The sequence below is a fragment of the Vicia villosa genome, linkage group LG6, assembly GCF_029867415.1.
Source record: "Vicia villosa cultivar HV-30 ecotype Madison, WI linkage group LG6, Vvil1.0, whole genome shotgun sequence".
In the NCBI taxonomy this organism is placed as follows: domain Eukaryota; kingdom Viridiplantae; phylum Streptophyta; class Magnoliopsida; order Fabales; family Fabaceae; genus Vicia; species Vicia villosa.
Window position 1 is genome coordinate 152,577,148 of NC_081185.1, and position 17,652 is coordinate 152,594,799.

The 17,652-nt window shown below is 31.2% G+C and overlaps 2 protein-coding genes across 2 annotated transcripts; both read right to left on the reverse strand.

Moving 5' to 3' along the window:
• Nucleotides 1-388: 388 nt before the first annotated feature.
• LOC131612812 (F-box protein PP2-B15-like) lies at nucleotides 389-1,973 on the reverse strand. Its single transcript, XM_058884560.1, has 2 exons — nucleotides 1,722-1,973; nucleotides 389-1,110 (listed from the first exon to the last, which is right to left on the reverse strand). Exons 1-2 carry the CDS (start codon nucleotides 1,971-1,973, stop codon nucleotides 583-585), a joined length of 780 nt encoding a protein of 259 aa, XP_058740543.1. The 3' UTR covers nucleotides 389-582.
• A 2,527-nt stretch (nucleotides 1,974-4,500) lies between these two features.
• LOC131612813 (F-box protein VBF-like) lies at nucleotides 4,501-5,918 on the reverse strand. Its single transcript, XM_058884561.1, has 3 exons — nucleotides 5,510-5,918; nucleotides 5,303-5,421; nucleotides 4,501-5,151 (listed from the first exon to the last, which is right to left on the reverse strand). Exons 1-3 carry the CDS (start codon nucleotides 5,783-5,785, stop codon nucleotides 4,692-4,694), a joined length of 855 nt encoding a protein of 284 aa, XP_058740544.1. The 5' UTR covers nucleotides 5,786-5,918; the 3' UTR covers nucleotides 4,501-4,691.
• Nucleotides 5,919-17,652: the final 11,734 nt, after the last annotated feature.

Here is a 17,652-nt window from a genome sequence, read left to right on the forward strand (position 1 = left end):
TTGTCAAACAAATTTATTTCGAATGCATGGATGCCAACCTGAAGACAATCTGCTGGTCTATAAAAATCCTCTTTAGGCTAGAGACCATAGAGTCATAACCGAGCGAAAAGTGTTGCATACGGCCAAACTTCCTCGCACCACGGTGAAGGTTTTTCTGCTCGCATAAGTGACCTAGCTAGGGATGCCGAGTTCCAAAAGGTTTGGAACATTAGCTGCTGGACTTTAGAGTGAATGGAGTTGTTGGTAAATGACACTGCAGGCCAGGACTATAAGGGATAATGAAGAAGAGGCTCTCATAAAACACAAGATGAGAGAGTTGAGGTTAAAATTCATCTTCGAAAATTAGGAAAGAAAAAAAAAATCAGAGTCTAAATCAACTAATATCTTGTACAAAAGCATTATTGCAAATAATGTGTGAATAACCCTTCATTCTTATTGCACTCTTTTTTTTAAGAATAAAAAATACAAGATGACACCTATTAATTTATATAAGGTCATGAACGACGACTTAATAACGAACTATGAAAAAATGAAAGTGATTATTCTAACAAACTACTACTAAACAATATAAATTAATTATTATTAACAAACAGGTCTTAGTTCAATTCCATCAATGATTAACCCGCCTTTCAAGTGCACACCTTCAACTTCCTTAAGACACATTCTCACCTCTTCAACTTTAACTGATGATTCAGTGTAGAAACTCCCCAACTCAATCTCCAACCATTCTTCATCACACTCACACTTACAATGAGAAGAGAATTTTCCATTTCTTTTGCAGTGCGAATGTATATAAACCTTTTCACATGATTTAAAATCACCAACCTCAATAGAAACCTCTGAAGGTAACAAATCTAACCCATAAGCACGATATGCAATTTTCACTTTTAAATATGCTTTGTATGTTGTTTTTGGAGATAGCATTTCAATGTTAATGGTTCCCTTGATTTCTAGCCACCAAATGGTTCTGAGTTCAGCAGCTTCTGCAAACTTTGAGCCTTCAACATGTTTCCATGACCAATAGAGAGAAGTGTTTCCAAATGTGATTGATAGCTCCCTTGCACCTAACATGTAACATATTTTGCCTCTTCTTTTCTCAATCCAAAACATCTGTTTCATTCATAAACATTTTTAAATATTTATTCTTTCATGTTTATAAAAAATTTAATACTAATATTATATACATACGTATAATAAAAAATACAAAAATTATTAACTTATAATTTATATAACCACAAGCAACGGAGAAAATATGGATATAAATTTACATTCATATTTGCTCCCCCGCCTGAGAATACATAAATAATTTTTAGTTAATAATAATTACATCAAGATTTAATAATAATTTATTAATATTTAAAAATTATTTAATATATTATTAAGCTTAAGCAAAAATAATATTTACAAAAATTGTATATTAAATACAATTTTCTAACATATTTTTAGTTATAATTAAAAATAGAGAGTGAGTATATAAATTGATATTTAAACATGTTTATCAACCTTATTTTTATGGGTTGATATATAAATGAGATTCATTAAATTATGCTATCTTACATAAATTTAATAAACTCATAAATTTCAACAAATAAAAAAAGGTGAATGAATTTATCAAAAGATTGCGAATAAATTAACCACAACCAATTAAAATAAATCATGTGAACATCATCATTAAAAAAAGTTGGAAACAAAAACAAAAGTTGTTGAAATGACTATACTACCTTGTTACCGTCGTCAATTAGCAGCGGTTTGCATAACGTGACAAATAACTCTTTCTTTGAGGAAAATGACAAAGGGGGACCCACCAGTCTAGAAACAATTTGTTGATAATTATGTGGTAAGAATTTCTCCCAAACATGATCTGAATCTGCCATGGATTGAAGAGCTGAAGAGATTAGAGAAACTCTACAAACATCGATTGGTGATGTAAATGATAAAATGTGTGCAAAACAATCTTCAGGCACAAGTTCCATAATACTATAATGTTTTTTTGATTTCTATGTTCACATGTTATATGGTTTTATATACATATATTATAGAAATGGTTTGTGATATATCGATAGTATGACGACATAGTATTTAATGTCAACATGCATCCAAAACATGTGAACATCGTCCAAAATTAGATTGCCGTATCCCTTTAACTTATAAAAACATTTATTTTTTGGGAAATATCTCCCATGGATTTAGGAAAAGATACAAGACTTTTGAAAGTGAATAAATTGTCATGGAGATAATATGAAATCTTAGTAAGGGAGGATGAATTTATGAAAATAAGAAAAATAAGATTTTGATTATTTTATTAAAAAATGCACAATTGTGCATTTCAAATGTCTGTTATCTCCTTGTTGATAAGTAAAATTTACACATCATTTTATATAAAATTAAAATAGAAAATATTTTTCATAAAATAAAAAGGAATAAAGTTTCAAATCAACTTATAAAACTATTAAATTATATTTAGAAAATAAAATACATAATTTTTATAAAATTGTTATTTTAGAATGGGTGAGGTAGTTCAATTAATATGTGTTAGTTGAGTTAAATATGTGTAAAGTAAGAGGTCAATTTGTATCGACAATATTTATTTGAATTTATACATTAATGTAAAAAAGTATTGAAATTTATAAATCAACAACTTAAAAAATCGTCATTTTTATTTAATCGAGTTGGACTCACATGTTAACAAATTTGAAATTATAAACTCATTAACCGAATCCAACACTTCAAATTGGAACGAGTTTATTGGAGCAAAACGGAATAAGATGAAGATGAAAGAAGAGAGAGAGAAAAACTGTAACTAACTTTTACTCAATTGAAAACTATTACAATAATGATTCTACACTGTTCTATCAATTACAAAGCAAAACTGCAATATATACTAAATTCATATTGAACCAAACTAATTAAAGCCCAACACAAGGTCCGAAACAAACTAATTAACTAACCCACTCTGAATGTGCAATTACACTTCAACATCATCCCTTAATTTAAATTCAGAGCTAAAACCAACAACACCAATTCCATTCCTCAAATTGATCATGAAGTGTTCAGTCTTGACAACATTCGTCAAAACATCTGCAAGTTGCTTCTGGATGCTACATTGCACAACTTCTAGCACTCCATTATAAACTTAATTCCTCAGAAAATGAAATTTTGTGTCAATGTGCTTGCTTCTCCCATGCAGCATTGGGTTCTTAGCAAGGTTTATGGCAGATTGATTGTCAATCATCAATTTCATATGGTTCTTCACCTTGATCTTCAGATCCTGCAACAAAATCATCAGCCAAATAGCTTGAAACTCAGACAAAGACCTACAATGTATTTAGCTTCACAAGTTAACAACGCAACCATTGGTTGCTTCTTGGAGTACCAAAAAATTAGACTTTCCAAATACTTGAAAAAAATACTTAGAAGTACTTCTTCTATCAAGTCTATCACCACACCAGTCAGAGCTTGAATAACACGTCAGTTTAGATTCACATTCAGCTCTAGAAGGGAACAAAACTCCAAACTTTAGAGTCCCCTTAATTTACCTCAGAATCCTAATTGCAACTTGGTAATGCAACCACTTTGGTTTGTTCGTAAACCTACTCACAATTTAAATTGTGCAACAAATGTCAGGTCTGGTATTACAGAGATATCTCAGTGAACCTCCAAACTATTTAAAAGTTGTAGCATCTACATCATCACCCTCATCATCAGAATCTAGTTTGTGATTTGTCTCAATAGGTGTGACTGCAGACTTGCAATTTGACAACTCGAATCTCTTCAGAAGCTCAAGTTCATACTTCAACTAATGCAGGAATGATACCCTTCTCAGAGTATAAAATCTCGATCCCTAAAAAATATACCATATGTTCTAGATCAATCATCTCGAACTCATTCATCAGCTCCTTCTTGAACTTGGCTATCTCATCAGAATAACTTCCAGTCAGTAATATGTCAACAACATAGAGACATACCAGGATCATATTACCTTCACAAGTATGTTGAACCTAAACACCATATTATATTTCATTAAACATCTTTTTTTCATATTCCATAAACACCATTTTATACCATAATTAGCATTTTTTTTATATAGATACAATTGTTTTTGTTATTATATTAATTTGAGCTAATCTTTACAAAATATTATTAAATTAATTTTGATCAAACAAGTTTATATATTATTAAGTAATTTTAATGTAATATTAAGAAAAAAATTTAATTAATTTTTAACTGATAACCCAAAATAGTTCTTAAATTTTTAATATTATTATAAAGTTAATTTGAGATAATTTATAAAAAAATAATATTAAAGTAATTTGGAACAATAAATATATAGTGTTAATAAATTAATTTAATGTAATATTTTTTAATAGGCAATTTGTACTAGCAGAAATGTCGCTCAAAAATGTCGCTAAAAAATGAAACATGTCATGTTAAAAAAAGATTTTAAGAGACTAGGCTAATAAATTTATGATAATTTGGTTTCTCAAGTCATTAAGAAATTAATACTTTATCCGTCTAATATTAATATTTTTCACTCTATATTTACTATAATAAAAATACAGAAATAGTTAAAAGACTAATTTAATAAAATATTCTCTCATTTATCATATTCTTTTTAATACATATGAAACTGTGAAACACACAACATTCATTTTTTTTCCCATCTAACTATATACACACAGCCAACGTTAACATTATGTATGTTTGGGCCTGACTTCAATGCCTTCAAGAACAAGTCCTCCCTTCAACTGATGACCAACTTCAGCAACACTCATTTCAATCTCTTCATCACCTTCACCACTACAAAATTCACCTATCTCAATCTCCATCCATCCATCTTCTCTTTTACATGGCATTCTAACATTCTCTCCATTTTCTTGAACCATTCTATTTCTTCTGTTTCCATAAAACAATGCTTCCATATTACACTTGTTCTCATCTTTATCACACAAATATGCTTTCCCTCTCTTTACTATCTTTCCTTTCTTAATTGTTACTTCTGAAGGAGCAAAGTCCAGTCCATAAGCTCGATGATGAGAAACTTTCATTACTAAATATGCTCCATATGACGTGTTTGGCGTTAGAACATTTGTTCTCATTCTGCCTTCTATTTCTAACCAGTTCACCGTTCTCAGCTCAGCAACCACCGAGAATCTACAAATTATTAATTTTATTTTTTTAAATTAACAATCACTAATTAATTGCTCAGTACACCTTTAAAAAAATGTGTATCTGTATCAGTATCAGTGTTTCTGGTGTCTGTGCTTCATACATTAATTGAAATCAAAGATGACTAGAAAATTACCTTGATTCAGGGATTGATTTCCAAGTCCAGAACATTGGATCAATGCTCCACGCTATTGACAACTCTGTTGCTGACATCATGTAACATTTTTTACCCGAACACTTTTCCAATTTAAAACTCTGTTTTTATCACATAACAGAAACAAACCGAGTAAAAAATTATCATAAACTAATTAGCGTTACTAACAGATTAATTAAGGTTAATTACCTTATTACCAGCGTCAAGAAGAACTGGACGACAAAGAAAGCGATAGAGTTGTTTACATGAAGAGATGAATTTGAGAGTGAATTGATTCACAGCCCTCGAGAGAATGTCCTTGTAATCAGAGGGCAAGAAGTTTTTCCAAACCAAATCAGAGTTTGCAACTGAAACAAAAGTTTTGGAAACCATTGAAAATCTACATGCATCTTGTGGTGATGTACGTGACAAGATTGCAGAAACACAGTCTTCCGGCAAAGAAACTATTGATGTAGTGGAATTCATTAAATCAATCTGTTCCTTTGTTCTGTTCTATGATGTTTTTTTGTTGGTATTTTATGTTATGCTTGACGAAAAGGATAACATGGATAGAAGAAAACTTAGGGAGAAGAAAACTATTTTAAAATGTGATATTAAATTAAGGGTTTAGGGTTGAAATTTGTAATTATGGTTATAAATGGCACATGTAATGTAGAAAAGTAGTTAGGCAATTTGCACTTGTCAACTATATTAAATTGGTATTATTTTTTTTAATTCATAATAGTGATCGTTAATGAATATACTAGTCAAATGTATACGTGACGTGTTGGAATTATGATGTTATATGATAAATTTACCATTGAATAAACACATTGTTTGTTTTAACATCTTACTAACAATCTATGGGACAAAGAAACTATTCACTAAAAACTATGTTATAAATTTGATTTTGTTATCACCGCCTGCCTTTAAAGTTGAGGTTAAAAAAGTTTAAGAAACAAAGTGAAGAAGAAAATTGATATCATGTTTATCATATGATTTACTGTAGTAAGCCTTCTAAAATCCAAAGATTTTTTTTTTTTAAAATTTAAGAAGTAACTATTCTGCTATTAGTGGGCCGGATAAGTCCAAGAAAATTATTGGAAAATCTTTTAGGAAGGATCATATTTTAATTAATTTTAATAATATAATTTTACTTGTTATTTCAATTTCTTTAACTATGATTTCAACTAATACTTATAAGTAGGGATGGGAATATGTCAGATCAATTAATAGGGCTATGGTCTAGCCTACACAAAAGATCATGTTAATTTTTTTTTAAAAAAAACCTAGTTTTTTTACAAGTCTATTTAGCCAAATAGGTTAGGCCACAAGACATAAAAAAAAGCTTTTAAACTTATCAAGTCGGCCTATTTTAATAAATATGGATATATTTTTTATTTTTTATATTGTATTTTGTATTTTATATTAAAATACAAAAGTAAAGTTTAATTATTTTGAAGAACTTGTGAAAATAAGTTAAAAAAAATGTTATGAATAACGTCATAAGTTATTTTCATAAGTTCTCCCAAATAAATAATCTCACAAAACTTATGCTATTATGTATGCTCAAATATATCAATGTAAACAAAGTTGTCTCATAGAAACTTTAATTCTCTATTAATTTAAACATTAGTTGAATTGTTTATTTATATATGTTCAAATGATACAAGTTTTTTAAGAACTAATAGTCTAATCAGTCATTCGAAAAGACCAGACTCAGGTTGAAAAATAAGTCTATAATAGACCACGGACTAGACTTAGACTTTAAATTTTTTAGCAGGTCAGACTCAGACTTAACAAAGTCTATCTCGACCTAGCCTGTTTTCACCCCTAGTTATAAGATCCATTAGCACCGATGGAGTATTTAAAGTGTAGTTTGTTTTATTAATGAGCAAATATTTCACATGTTATTTTATTTGATTTTATTTTATTTTATTTTTATTTCTTCTATCTAGTAAACTCTAATTTTGTAGTAGTTATTGAATTTTGTAATCAGTGATGTTTTCATTTCCTTCTTCAATGCTTCACAAACTCACACCCTATTCTAAAAGATATTGATGATTATTTTCAAGTCACAAACCAGCATCTTAACTTTGAAACATTCATGAAAAATATTATGCATCGGTCAAAGGTCCAATACAGGTAAACTTTAAATATCTAACCGAACCATGCAAAGCCCAAGTAAAATTATCCATCATATATATAATGAACCCACGTAAAACTTAGGCTATGTTTGGATATCATAAAATCAACGGAGCGGAATGGAGCGGAACGGAGTGGAATGGAGCGGAGTGGAACAGAGCGGAACGAATATACCATTCCATTGTTTGGAAATTTTAGGACGGAACAAGTTAAGTTGTTCATTCCGCCCAAATCGGAGGGTAAGAAAAATGGTGGTAAGTGATGGAATGGAATGGAATCCATACCACTCTATTCCGCTCCGTTCCATCCGTTTTTAAATTATCCAAACAATGGAATATCATATTATTCCATCCCATTCCGCTCCGCTCCATCCGGTTCCATCAATCCAAACAAAGCCTTAAGGTACACTTTCTGATCTTATAATTTCAGTGTTCTCATCTAGGACTCTATAACTGGCTTGGTTGTTGAAATATTAAATTTGCATGTCCACCCTCGTGCCACCTTATCAGAGATCAACACCACCGCGTTTGGAGTCCATCATCATCATCAATCAAACATAATTTTGGTTCCAAGACAGAACATTGGCACCGTCTATGGGAATCGATTCCTAATTCTCATGAAATTCCATGATCTAAGCTCATTTAATCCAAAGTCAGATCGCAACTAAATTGCATCCAAAGCTCATTTCATTCCCAACCTCGTGTTAGAGAACTCCTTCAAGCCTCACGATCCAACTATCAATTATGATAACTGTAATCAGGTAGATCGGGAAGGAAACATTGTGACAGGGACAATCTCCTCATTATTCCTAGATCTCACTCTATCTGAAAGAGAAAGTGAAAGAATCAATAAACAAGTGTTATCGCGGTTAAAGCCTCCACCACGAATTCGAAAGAACACAAACATAGAATGAGAAGAGAGAAAATAATGATGCGAAAGAAAGGAATATGATTACTTATCTATAGTGTTTCTTCTGATGGTTGAATGTGCAAAATCATCATAAAATACTTGAAGATTTGACCCTTAAAATATCATAACAAAAACTTTCTACAACAAGTTATCTACTCGATTATTTTTATGCCCTAATTGATTAGGTAATTATGATTTTGAAGATTTTACGCGTTCTCTATTAATGTTTTGATTTGATTTGCTTGAAGGCAAGGATACAATCTGATTTGATTTGAAATTTGAAACGCAAGGATCCACTCATTGATTAGGTTGATCGATTATTTCCTTTGGTTTCAGCCTCATTGGTCTTTTTGGGCCTTTGGTTGAAATTTGGCTTTGGCATGTTGTTTTATACCTTTTTTCATCATGTTTTCTATTTAATTTAAATGCTCTCCATACCACTGGTTGGTGCCACGTAAGCCCTAAAATCGTGAATGTATACTCTTTGTAACTTCAATTACATCCTTTATTTAATCTAACTCTCTTCTCAAAGTTGAGGTTAAAATGTTGTTCTAGTATTGTCGTGCCAGGACTCATCAGAAGTTATCTCTATACAGGCAACAAACACATAAAAACTCACAAAATAGAGCACATGTTGTGCTCTTTATAATCTACTAAAAAACAACAAAATGCATTAAATTAAACTAGTAAAAAACTAAATAAAAAGGATAAATTCAAGCGTAAAGGTCTATAATAACTCACACAAAGTGAGTTATCAATTATCCCTCTCACAACTGTAGGGATAGTTGAATCCCCGATGGTTGCAAAGGGAGCATGAGCGAAACTGACTGTGTGATCACTTATAACAGTGTCATATGATTGAGAGCGTCAAAGGAATATTCATCAAGGGAACTTTCTTGATTAAGAGAACCTCTCCGACTCAAAACTATCAAACATATTTATAATAATTAGGGATGAGTGTGTTAGACACGTGACTTCACACACAAAATGGGATGAATTATGTGTTTAAAAAAAATGGTAGTTTGAAAAAAATTTAAGATAATTTTCAAACTTTAAAATCATTTTAAAATATTTTAGAAATTAGCAACAAAAATTGAGAATAAAACACGGAAAATAAGAGTTCAGGAAAGAGAGAAGACACCAGGAAGGAACTATATAGGTTTAGCAAGAAGACATAATCCTGTCACCAAAATTTGCTCTTGAGGGTATCCAATAAACTTAAGAGCTTTTTTAGTAGGTTGAACTCTTGAGCTCCCTTTTACAAGGAAAATTGAAGTTTCTTGCTAACTTCCAACCAAACAGTGAACAGAGGAGAGAAGTGACTAGTCTTCCTTTCAAACGGTGAAATTTAGCGGTAAGTCTTCTTTCCAAACATCAACTTAAAATAGTTAGTCCCCAAGCTAAACAAAGATATTACACAAATCTATCTCGAACAAAGTAGATCTTTTAATCTAGGTGGAACCCACAAACTGAACACGAACCTATGGGATTTTATATCGGGCTTATCTCCAACATTAACAAGCTTTTAATTTGGGTTGAGCTTACAAAAGAACTGCATTTTTACATAGGATAACGACGAACCAACTTGAGATTTTAATACTGGTCTGATCTCGAATCGACGAAAGCTTTTGAACTGGTTGAGCCTTCAAACTGAACCGGTGACTTAGTAACAAAATCCCTAAACCAAAATTTTAAAGGGTTTAGCTTCGAACCTAAATAAACAATCCCTAATTGGATAAATTATTCAACCAAGGTAAAAATGTTCCTTGGTGAATTTACAATACTATCCTTCTAGAATTACACAAATGTCTCGCTAAATAAAATACCTCTCTCGAAAGCACTACGACTACATTTAAGTGAGAGAAAGTAAAGAAAAATATTTTTAGAGAGATAGTAAGGAGTGAGATATGAGAGCTCACGTTTCTGGATATAAAAATACGATGGAAGGGACCTCTATGAATTGTCTAGATGTTGGCACAAAAAAGGAAAATTTTGGGGGCCAAAATTGATAAGCCAATGGATCGGCATAATGCACCAAGTGATTCGTTAGCCTAAAAATAATTGTTTAGTAAGTTTTAAAAGGTAAGAAAAGATATATAGTCGTTACCATTCATTGAGACATTGTCCTAAACGTTTAGGGTGCATTTTTGCACCAACCTAATTGATTGGGTATAAGTGTCAATCGATTGACCAATATAAAAAAACTCCAAAAACTTTTCTAACATCTCCCGATTCAACTAGCATGGCTTTAAAACATTTTTAGAAATATTTTCTTGAGAAAAATAAGTTATAAAACTTGATGTTCACTCATACATGCTTTTACAAGAAAAATCTTATGCTTTTGCAACATTTTGTTCACTCAGACACAATAGGGCAAGCTGTCACACTTCTTATCTTTCACACTTTGAAGCTTTAAGACTTGTCAAATGATTCATTCATACAAACACTTGCTTGAATTATTATTGAATATGAGGCTTGAGATGTATTCTTTTTTAGTGTCACCATTAGATGAGTTACATTAATTATTAAATCCTAGCTTAGTATGTTAATCTTATTGCATCTTTGATTGCTTGTTATGCTTGCACTTAAGTTAATAGTTGTCATCATCAAAATCATATCCCAGAGTATGTTGTTTAGATCTTCCTAAACCTGCAAAACATGATTCCATGTTCTCCCCCTTTTTGATAATGGCAATGCATCTCTCACGAAGGTGTTAAAAGAAACAACATAACTTGTTAAATATACCCGAGTATTAATAACACGACCTAAAGTCTATGGAGCATATCTTAGTGTGGGCCTCTTCGTTGAGGGGAGTGATTAGGAAAAACCAATTTTTGAAATGCTTCAGACTATCCGAGTAAACATAGAACATCACAATACATTGTCGAAGAGATATCAGGCCCTCACCTCATGTTGGAGCAGTCTAACTACGTTAAGCATTAAAATGATAGAATAAGAGTGTTAAGATCACACTATTCTTATTAATACACCAATATTGGAAGACTTTGACGTAAGCCCCTCTCACTGAGTGTAATTGCAAAGGGGAGATTAAAAAGTTCTTTAAAACGCCAATTTTGAAACCATTGAAACGAAGACGAACAACTATCAAAGAAAATATGCACTCGTGAAGAGGAATGACCCATTCGTTATAATTGTTGCATACCCTTTAATTTTCATCAAGAATACGCACTCCTCAATCAGAGGAAGGTTCCACCTCGATAAAAGAATGATCTAAACCTCCCCCACAAATAAAAGCAGAGGCTACATCAAACGTCTCATGATCCACCCATACCAACAAGTTATCCCTTTTTGCCTTACGAATTATGGTAGAGGGAATCTACATTATGAAGAATACTATCAATATAGAGAAGGAAAATATGAAGAAACAACATAATACACATTCAACAATAAAGTTCACTACTATGTTAAAACATGCCATTAACATAAATTCATTAGAAAAGAATTAGGAATATCTGAAAGCCCAAAGCCTCTCCAGAATGTATATGTATCGCCCTTTGATGAATTGCAAATATGATAGTCTCTCCTTTACACCATCGAAACCTAATCTTTAGAAACCCTAATACAGAAAGCAGAAATAAGTAAAGGAAAATATATACTTTACCTTAAATAGACAAAGTTAATCGTCTATACATTATAGGTACGCCTAAACTAAATATCGTAGATAAACCTAATTAGCGATGAAAAGCTCTCAAGAAAGGGAGAAGTTGATAATGCATAAGAGGATAAGCTTCTATAGTTTGTAAATGACAAAAAATGGGAAAAAATATTGTGGGAACTCATTATATGTGCATCATTCATAGAGGATTGTACGATTCATGATATTGGGAAGCTCAAACCACACCATCAGATCTCCTCACGAATTATTCAAGGTACTCGAGTATCTTAAGATAGAAGAGATATCACGACTCACTAGTGTAGGGGCATGCTTAGAAGCTCTATATAAAATGCATCCAATTACAAGAAAAGCATTTAATGCGCCTGTTCTCAATGATACTGACGTCTCATTGTGACTTTTCATTTGCTCTATATAGTAACTGACCTTTATATGGGTGTATGATAAACCCACATCCTACAAAGTAGAGGTAAGAGCTTGAAGGAAACTATTTTGGGTCGTTCGCTAAGCGAAAAAAAGCATGGAGAAGGTGGTCCCTCATTCCATAAATAGTAGATGATTTTGTCCTCCATATGCGTTAATCACCGTCTGATTAGATCCAACAATCAGTAGTAAAACACGCCTTCTCTCACACAGAGATTTTAATCTCCCACGCTACATACAGAAGAAAGTGTCACATTTTATGTATTCAAATTCATTTTTGCTTTTGCGTCACTTCTTATTATCTCAGCGACTTTGGCATTAGAGTGTTACCTTAGAGATCATCCCCCTCTCTGCCGTATCGAAAACTTACTCCATTGATCTAAGATCTCATCTCACCGTCTCACCGATCATTTCTAGTTCTCAAATGAACAAATTAAATATTATATATATCATGATCAAATAGAAATAACTTCTTTTTCCTAATATAAAGTAGAATCATTTAAAAAATATGAATTTATTATTTTCAAATAAATAAGTTAGTGATTTAAATTAAAACTCTAAATATTAAGAAAAAAAAGGTGTTAGAGGGATATTTTCATAAAGTATCATTTTGGGAAACAAATAATATTTAACATTTAAAAAGAAATAAATTATATTAATTAAATATAATAAATTTAAAGTTGAATGAATAAATATGAACCTTTAAAAATTAGTGTCAAAGAAAACTTTAACACATGATGTTAAAGATAATAATGGATAGGATTTGGATAGCTTGAAAAACATCCTTGTACCCGAATTAATATTTGAATGGACAACAACCTTTATACTTATATTCATATTCTATGGGTACTTAAGTATCCTTATTTGTACCGCTTACCAGTGGTTCTAGCAAAAATAAATCTTTCAATTAAAAAATCATATCATTTTTAATTTTAAACAAAATTAACATAAAATTCAAAAATTTATAAATAAACAAACAATTATATTAAAATGTGTAATAATTTAATAATAATTAATTTAAAGCTTTTATTGTTAAATTATGATAAATGATTAAAGTTCAAAGAAAGGTATTCCCTCTGTTCTTTTTTAAGTGTCGTTTTTATAAAAAAATTATATTGTATTTCTTTTTAATTGTCGTTTTCAAATATCAAAGTAATGATTATAGTTTTGTCAAAATTACTCATACATATTTATTTAGCTGCAAGTTTATGGGAGTGTATTTAGTCTCCCTTGCAGGTTGATGTATGGAGTATGATAGTTTTAGATTTTGGTGTAATTGCTTGTATGACATCCCTTATGCCTTTGTTTTAATAAAAGTGTCTTTTTTGCCTTGAAAGAAAACTCATACATATTTATTATTTATTATGGAGAGAAAAAAAATATATCGAAATAATAAAAAACTAGAATTATTATAGAGAAAAAAAATCAGAAATTAAAAAGTAATAATAAATATTTAACTTTCTTGTGTAAAAAGTAGAAGAAGAAAAATTAAAAAGGGTTGGAGATATAGTAATTAATTAAGGAAGGGAGAGTTTAATTGATTATGGTCAACTCGTGCTACTGAAGTCAAACTATGTTTGAGCATGCAGCTTGCACTCTTCTTGCTGAGGTATAGCTACTTTGACTTTTTTATTTAAAATAAATAATATTTTCAATCTTATCAATACAATTGATTACCGTTCTTTATTATATATGTGGTCAAATATGGAATACTGATAATTAAGATGGCTGCTGTGTTTCTATTCAAAAAGATGAAGATGGCTGTCTGGCTGATGTGTGTATTTTGAACATTCTGTCAACGCCGTGGATTCTTTAATGCAACACAAATTAACGAAAAAAACTTAGATAGAACAACGGTCAAAAACTATTGTGGATGTTCATTATATTTTAGCTCTGTTTGGTAACACATGTTTTTGAGCTTATAGCTTATATCTTATGTCTTATAAGTTGATATGATAATTTAGATCCGTTTGATAACGGTCTTTTCATCACGAGCTTATAACTTATTTTACTAATTTATAGCTTATTTTTTTAGACGTTATTTCAAATAGCGTTTTAGTTTATGTCTTATAGCTTATTATTTTTTCTTCCTTTTTTATCCTTATTATATTAATTAAAATCCATTTTTAACCCTTATAATTTATTTTAATTTAAAATAAAATAATTATATATTAAATATCTTTTATATCATTTTGCATTTATAAGTTAATTGAACCGCTAATTTTATCAAACTCTTCAATTACTCACTCCGTTCCTTTTTAAGTGTCATTTTAGCAAAAAACTCTTCAACCAAGATAGTGGATAGTTAGAGTTACTTTTCCTATCATACCCTTATTTATTTTTCTCTTTCCAAATAAATTCATTCATACACTCTCTTTTTCCAATAACTAATTGAAAAATGTGAGGTGGAGTTATTGAGAAAATAAGGGTATAATTGACAAATTATAACATTAAATTATAAAACGACACTTAAATAAGAACAAAAAAATTCTTCTAAAACGACACTTAAAAAGGAACGGAGGGAGTATCTTATAAGTTATCAGTCTCAATTATCCGCTATAAGCTATAAGCCATCAGTTATCAGTCATCAGTCATAAACTATACGCTATCAGCTAGTTTATCAGTCAACCGTTATTTTTACCAAACAAACCCTTTATAATATATATAAGAGTGGATTTGGATGAGATAAGTAAATTTTTTAAAATAATTTAATTGAGATTTATTTATTTATTTTTATTTTTAAAGTAAAATTAGTTTAGGAAACTATAACAATAAATTGCTTTTTCTTTATCATAAAAGTTATTAAAACTTCCTAGATATTGCTTCTGGTCTTATTTATAACAAAAGGGTCTTGCTAACGAGTGCCCTCAGTGCAATGGTTAAATATTCCAAAAAAAAAATATTTTATAGAAAATTAAATATTTCAATTTTCGAGGCATTAAATATGCAGATTACCCAGATAAATTTATTATTTTTAAAGTCTTAACCATTGCCCTGAGAGCACTAGTTAGTATTTTCCAAGATACATTAATTATTCAACGTATCTAAAATACAAACTTTTTTTTTATAAATAGGACCGGAGATAGTATTTTGTACGTCATTCTAAACTCATTTGTCCAATGAGCATTTAATAAGGAAACTATAATTATCAAAATTGTAAGAAAATGATTAAGTTGATATGATGATAGGTTTTGGAAATTTGGAAGAGACAAAATTAATCTTAGCATTGATCCAATTATCTCTTTTTTGTTGAAGAAATTTTTGATCAACATCGAATGTCTGAAACGCCTTAGCCACCTCTTTGGAAGCCTTCTTCCAATACTCTTCCGCATAAACAAGATAAGCCGTCAACTTCGTTATCTGAGCAGCCAAAATAGACGAATGATCATACCAATCTATCTCTTCCTGCAAAGAGTTAACAAACTCTACTTTTGCTCGTAACAAGGTCAACTTTTCAGCTTCAAAATTGCCCAACTTAAGGGTCTTGCATTTCTACTTTATCTCATCTCGCTCCTTAGAAACGTCGCCACAGTCGATCACGTCATCCTGGCCAGCAGCTACCATTGAGCCCAGGGATCTGACCTTGAATAAAGTGTGGGAAGCATATAAAAAAAGACTATGCCGATCAGTTGCAGATAAGCCCCAAACAAAGGCCCAGTCCTCCTTAGCCATGACCAATGTTTTAAAACCCGGATTGACCCGACCGGTTGAACCGGTTCAACCTTGAACCGTTGTCTAATCCGATTTAATTTGGACCAATAAACGGTTAGGTATATAAAATTGAGATAAAATTGCTCCAAGCGCAAAAAACCAAAATAACTGTAAAATCGGGACCGGTTTTGGTGAACCAGACGGTTAAAAAAATCAAAGATAACTTTTTATGTTTTACTTCATTTTATTTCTTTTGTTTAAATCTAAAAAATCAATTATAGCAAACATTTAAAATTATATAGATGAAAAATAAAGAATAAAATTTAAAGACACAAGATAATGTAAATGTAATAAAAATAGAAGAAATAATGTAATGTTTGTGGACACGGGATAACTGATGTTGGTCTTTAAAGAGATGTGAAAAATTATACCGATGAAGAAGTTATGGTTTTGAGTTAAGCAATTAGGACAAATATATACATATTGGTCCTTAACTAATTTTATGATTTGTTATTAGGTTTTACATTGTATTCTTATTTTTTTAAGCTTGTTTATCAGTATCGCATTTATTTGAGAATTTTATTTTACAAATTATGATATAAATTAATTTTATTAGGATATTTAATAATATATTTCTTTATTTTTAGTTTAAATTTAATATAAGGTTCAACCACGGTTGAACCAGTTGAATCGATTGAACCATGACCTGCATCTTTTAACGGTTCTTTCTCTGGTTCGGTTTTTAAAACATTGGCCATGACCACAAGAAACTCCTTTAGGGTGCTAGGAACCCGAGATGGAAGAATAACAGAAAACTGCAAGAAATGAGTGAGAGCCTCCTACTCGGTACCCTCCGACAAGCGAGCCCTTTTGGAATATCCTTCTTCAATAAGAGTTAATGGGTTATCACCCCGAGTTCCCTTGACGTGAAAGGGGGAATGCGAAGGCGAAGGAAGAGAAAACTAGTCGACATAGTAGTCATTCGTCCAACCTCAAGAGTTGTACTCGAGATAGTAGTCGTCATTGCCACCGGGGCCGTCACTACACCCAACACTTAGACCCTTGGAGTAGAAATAGAAGCAACAATAGGAGCCACCAACATCCGAACGAATAAGTCGGTCATAAGGTCCTGGTCTTTGGTAATCGCAATAGCCTTATTAAACTGATCCATGTTATCTGTTAGACACTGGTAGCATTTAAAAAAAGATGCCCAGACTCCATCATCACCAAATTTGTTTTGTCTTTTGGAATGATCAGATGCACTAATAATAACACAAGTATCTATTTGCCTTTTCTTTTTCTGAAAAGAGAGTACTTCATCCGGACCAAATCCTTATTCATATCCGAGCCCCTGATACTAGGTGTATAAATCCCTTTTCATGTTTACCTCCTAGGGAGACATGGGAGTTAGCCCGACATGGTAATAAGGGATAGGTAGGTGAAAATCACCCTAGACCAATACTTCTATAAACCCCCTTGGCAAGATCGGGCACATCCCACATGGGCCAAAGACAAATAGAAGGCCAGGTGAGCCTCAGAAGTGATAGGTTTCACCAACATGAAACACTGCAGGAAATTACCCTAGTCAGAG

Bases quoted from the DNA above. Each gene is read 5' to 3' on its own strand.
- LOC131612813 (XM_058884561.1), bottom strand. From the start codon at position 5,785: ATGAATTCCACTACATCAATAGTTTCTTTGCCGGAAGACTGTGTTTCT. The intron at 5,422-5,509 runs GTAATTAACCTT...TGATAAAAACAG, and splicing joins TTCTTGACGCTGGTAATAAG to AGTTTTAAATTGGAAAAGTG. The intron at 5,152-5,302 runs GTAATTTTCTAG...AATAATTTGTAG, and splicing joins AAATCAATCCCTGAATCAAG to ATTCTCGGTGGTTGCTGAGC.
- LOC131612812 (XM_058884560.1), bottom strand. From the start codon at position 1,973: ATGGAACTTGTGCCTGAAGATTGTTTTGCACACATTTTATCATTTACA. The intron at 1,111-1,721 runs GTAGTATAGTCA...TGAATGAAACAG, and splicing joins TAATTGACGACGGTAACAAG to ATGTTTTGGATTGAGAAAAG.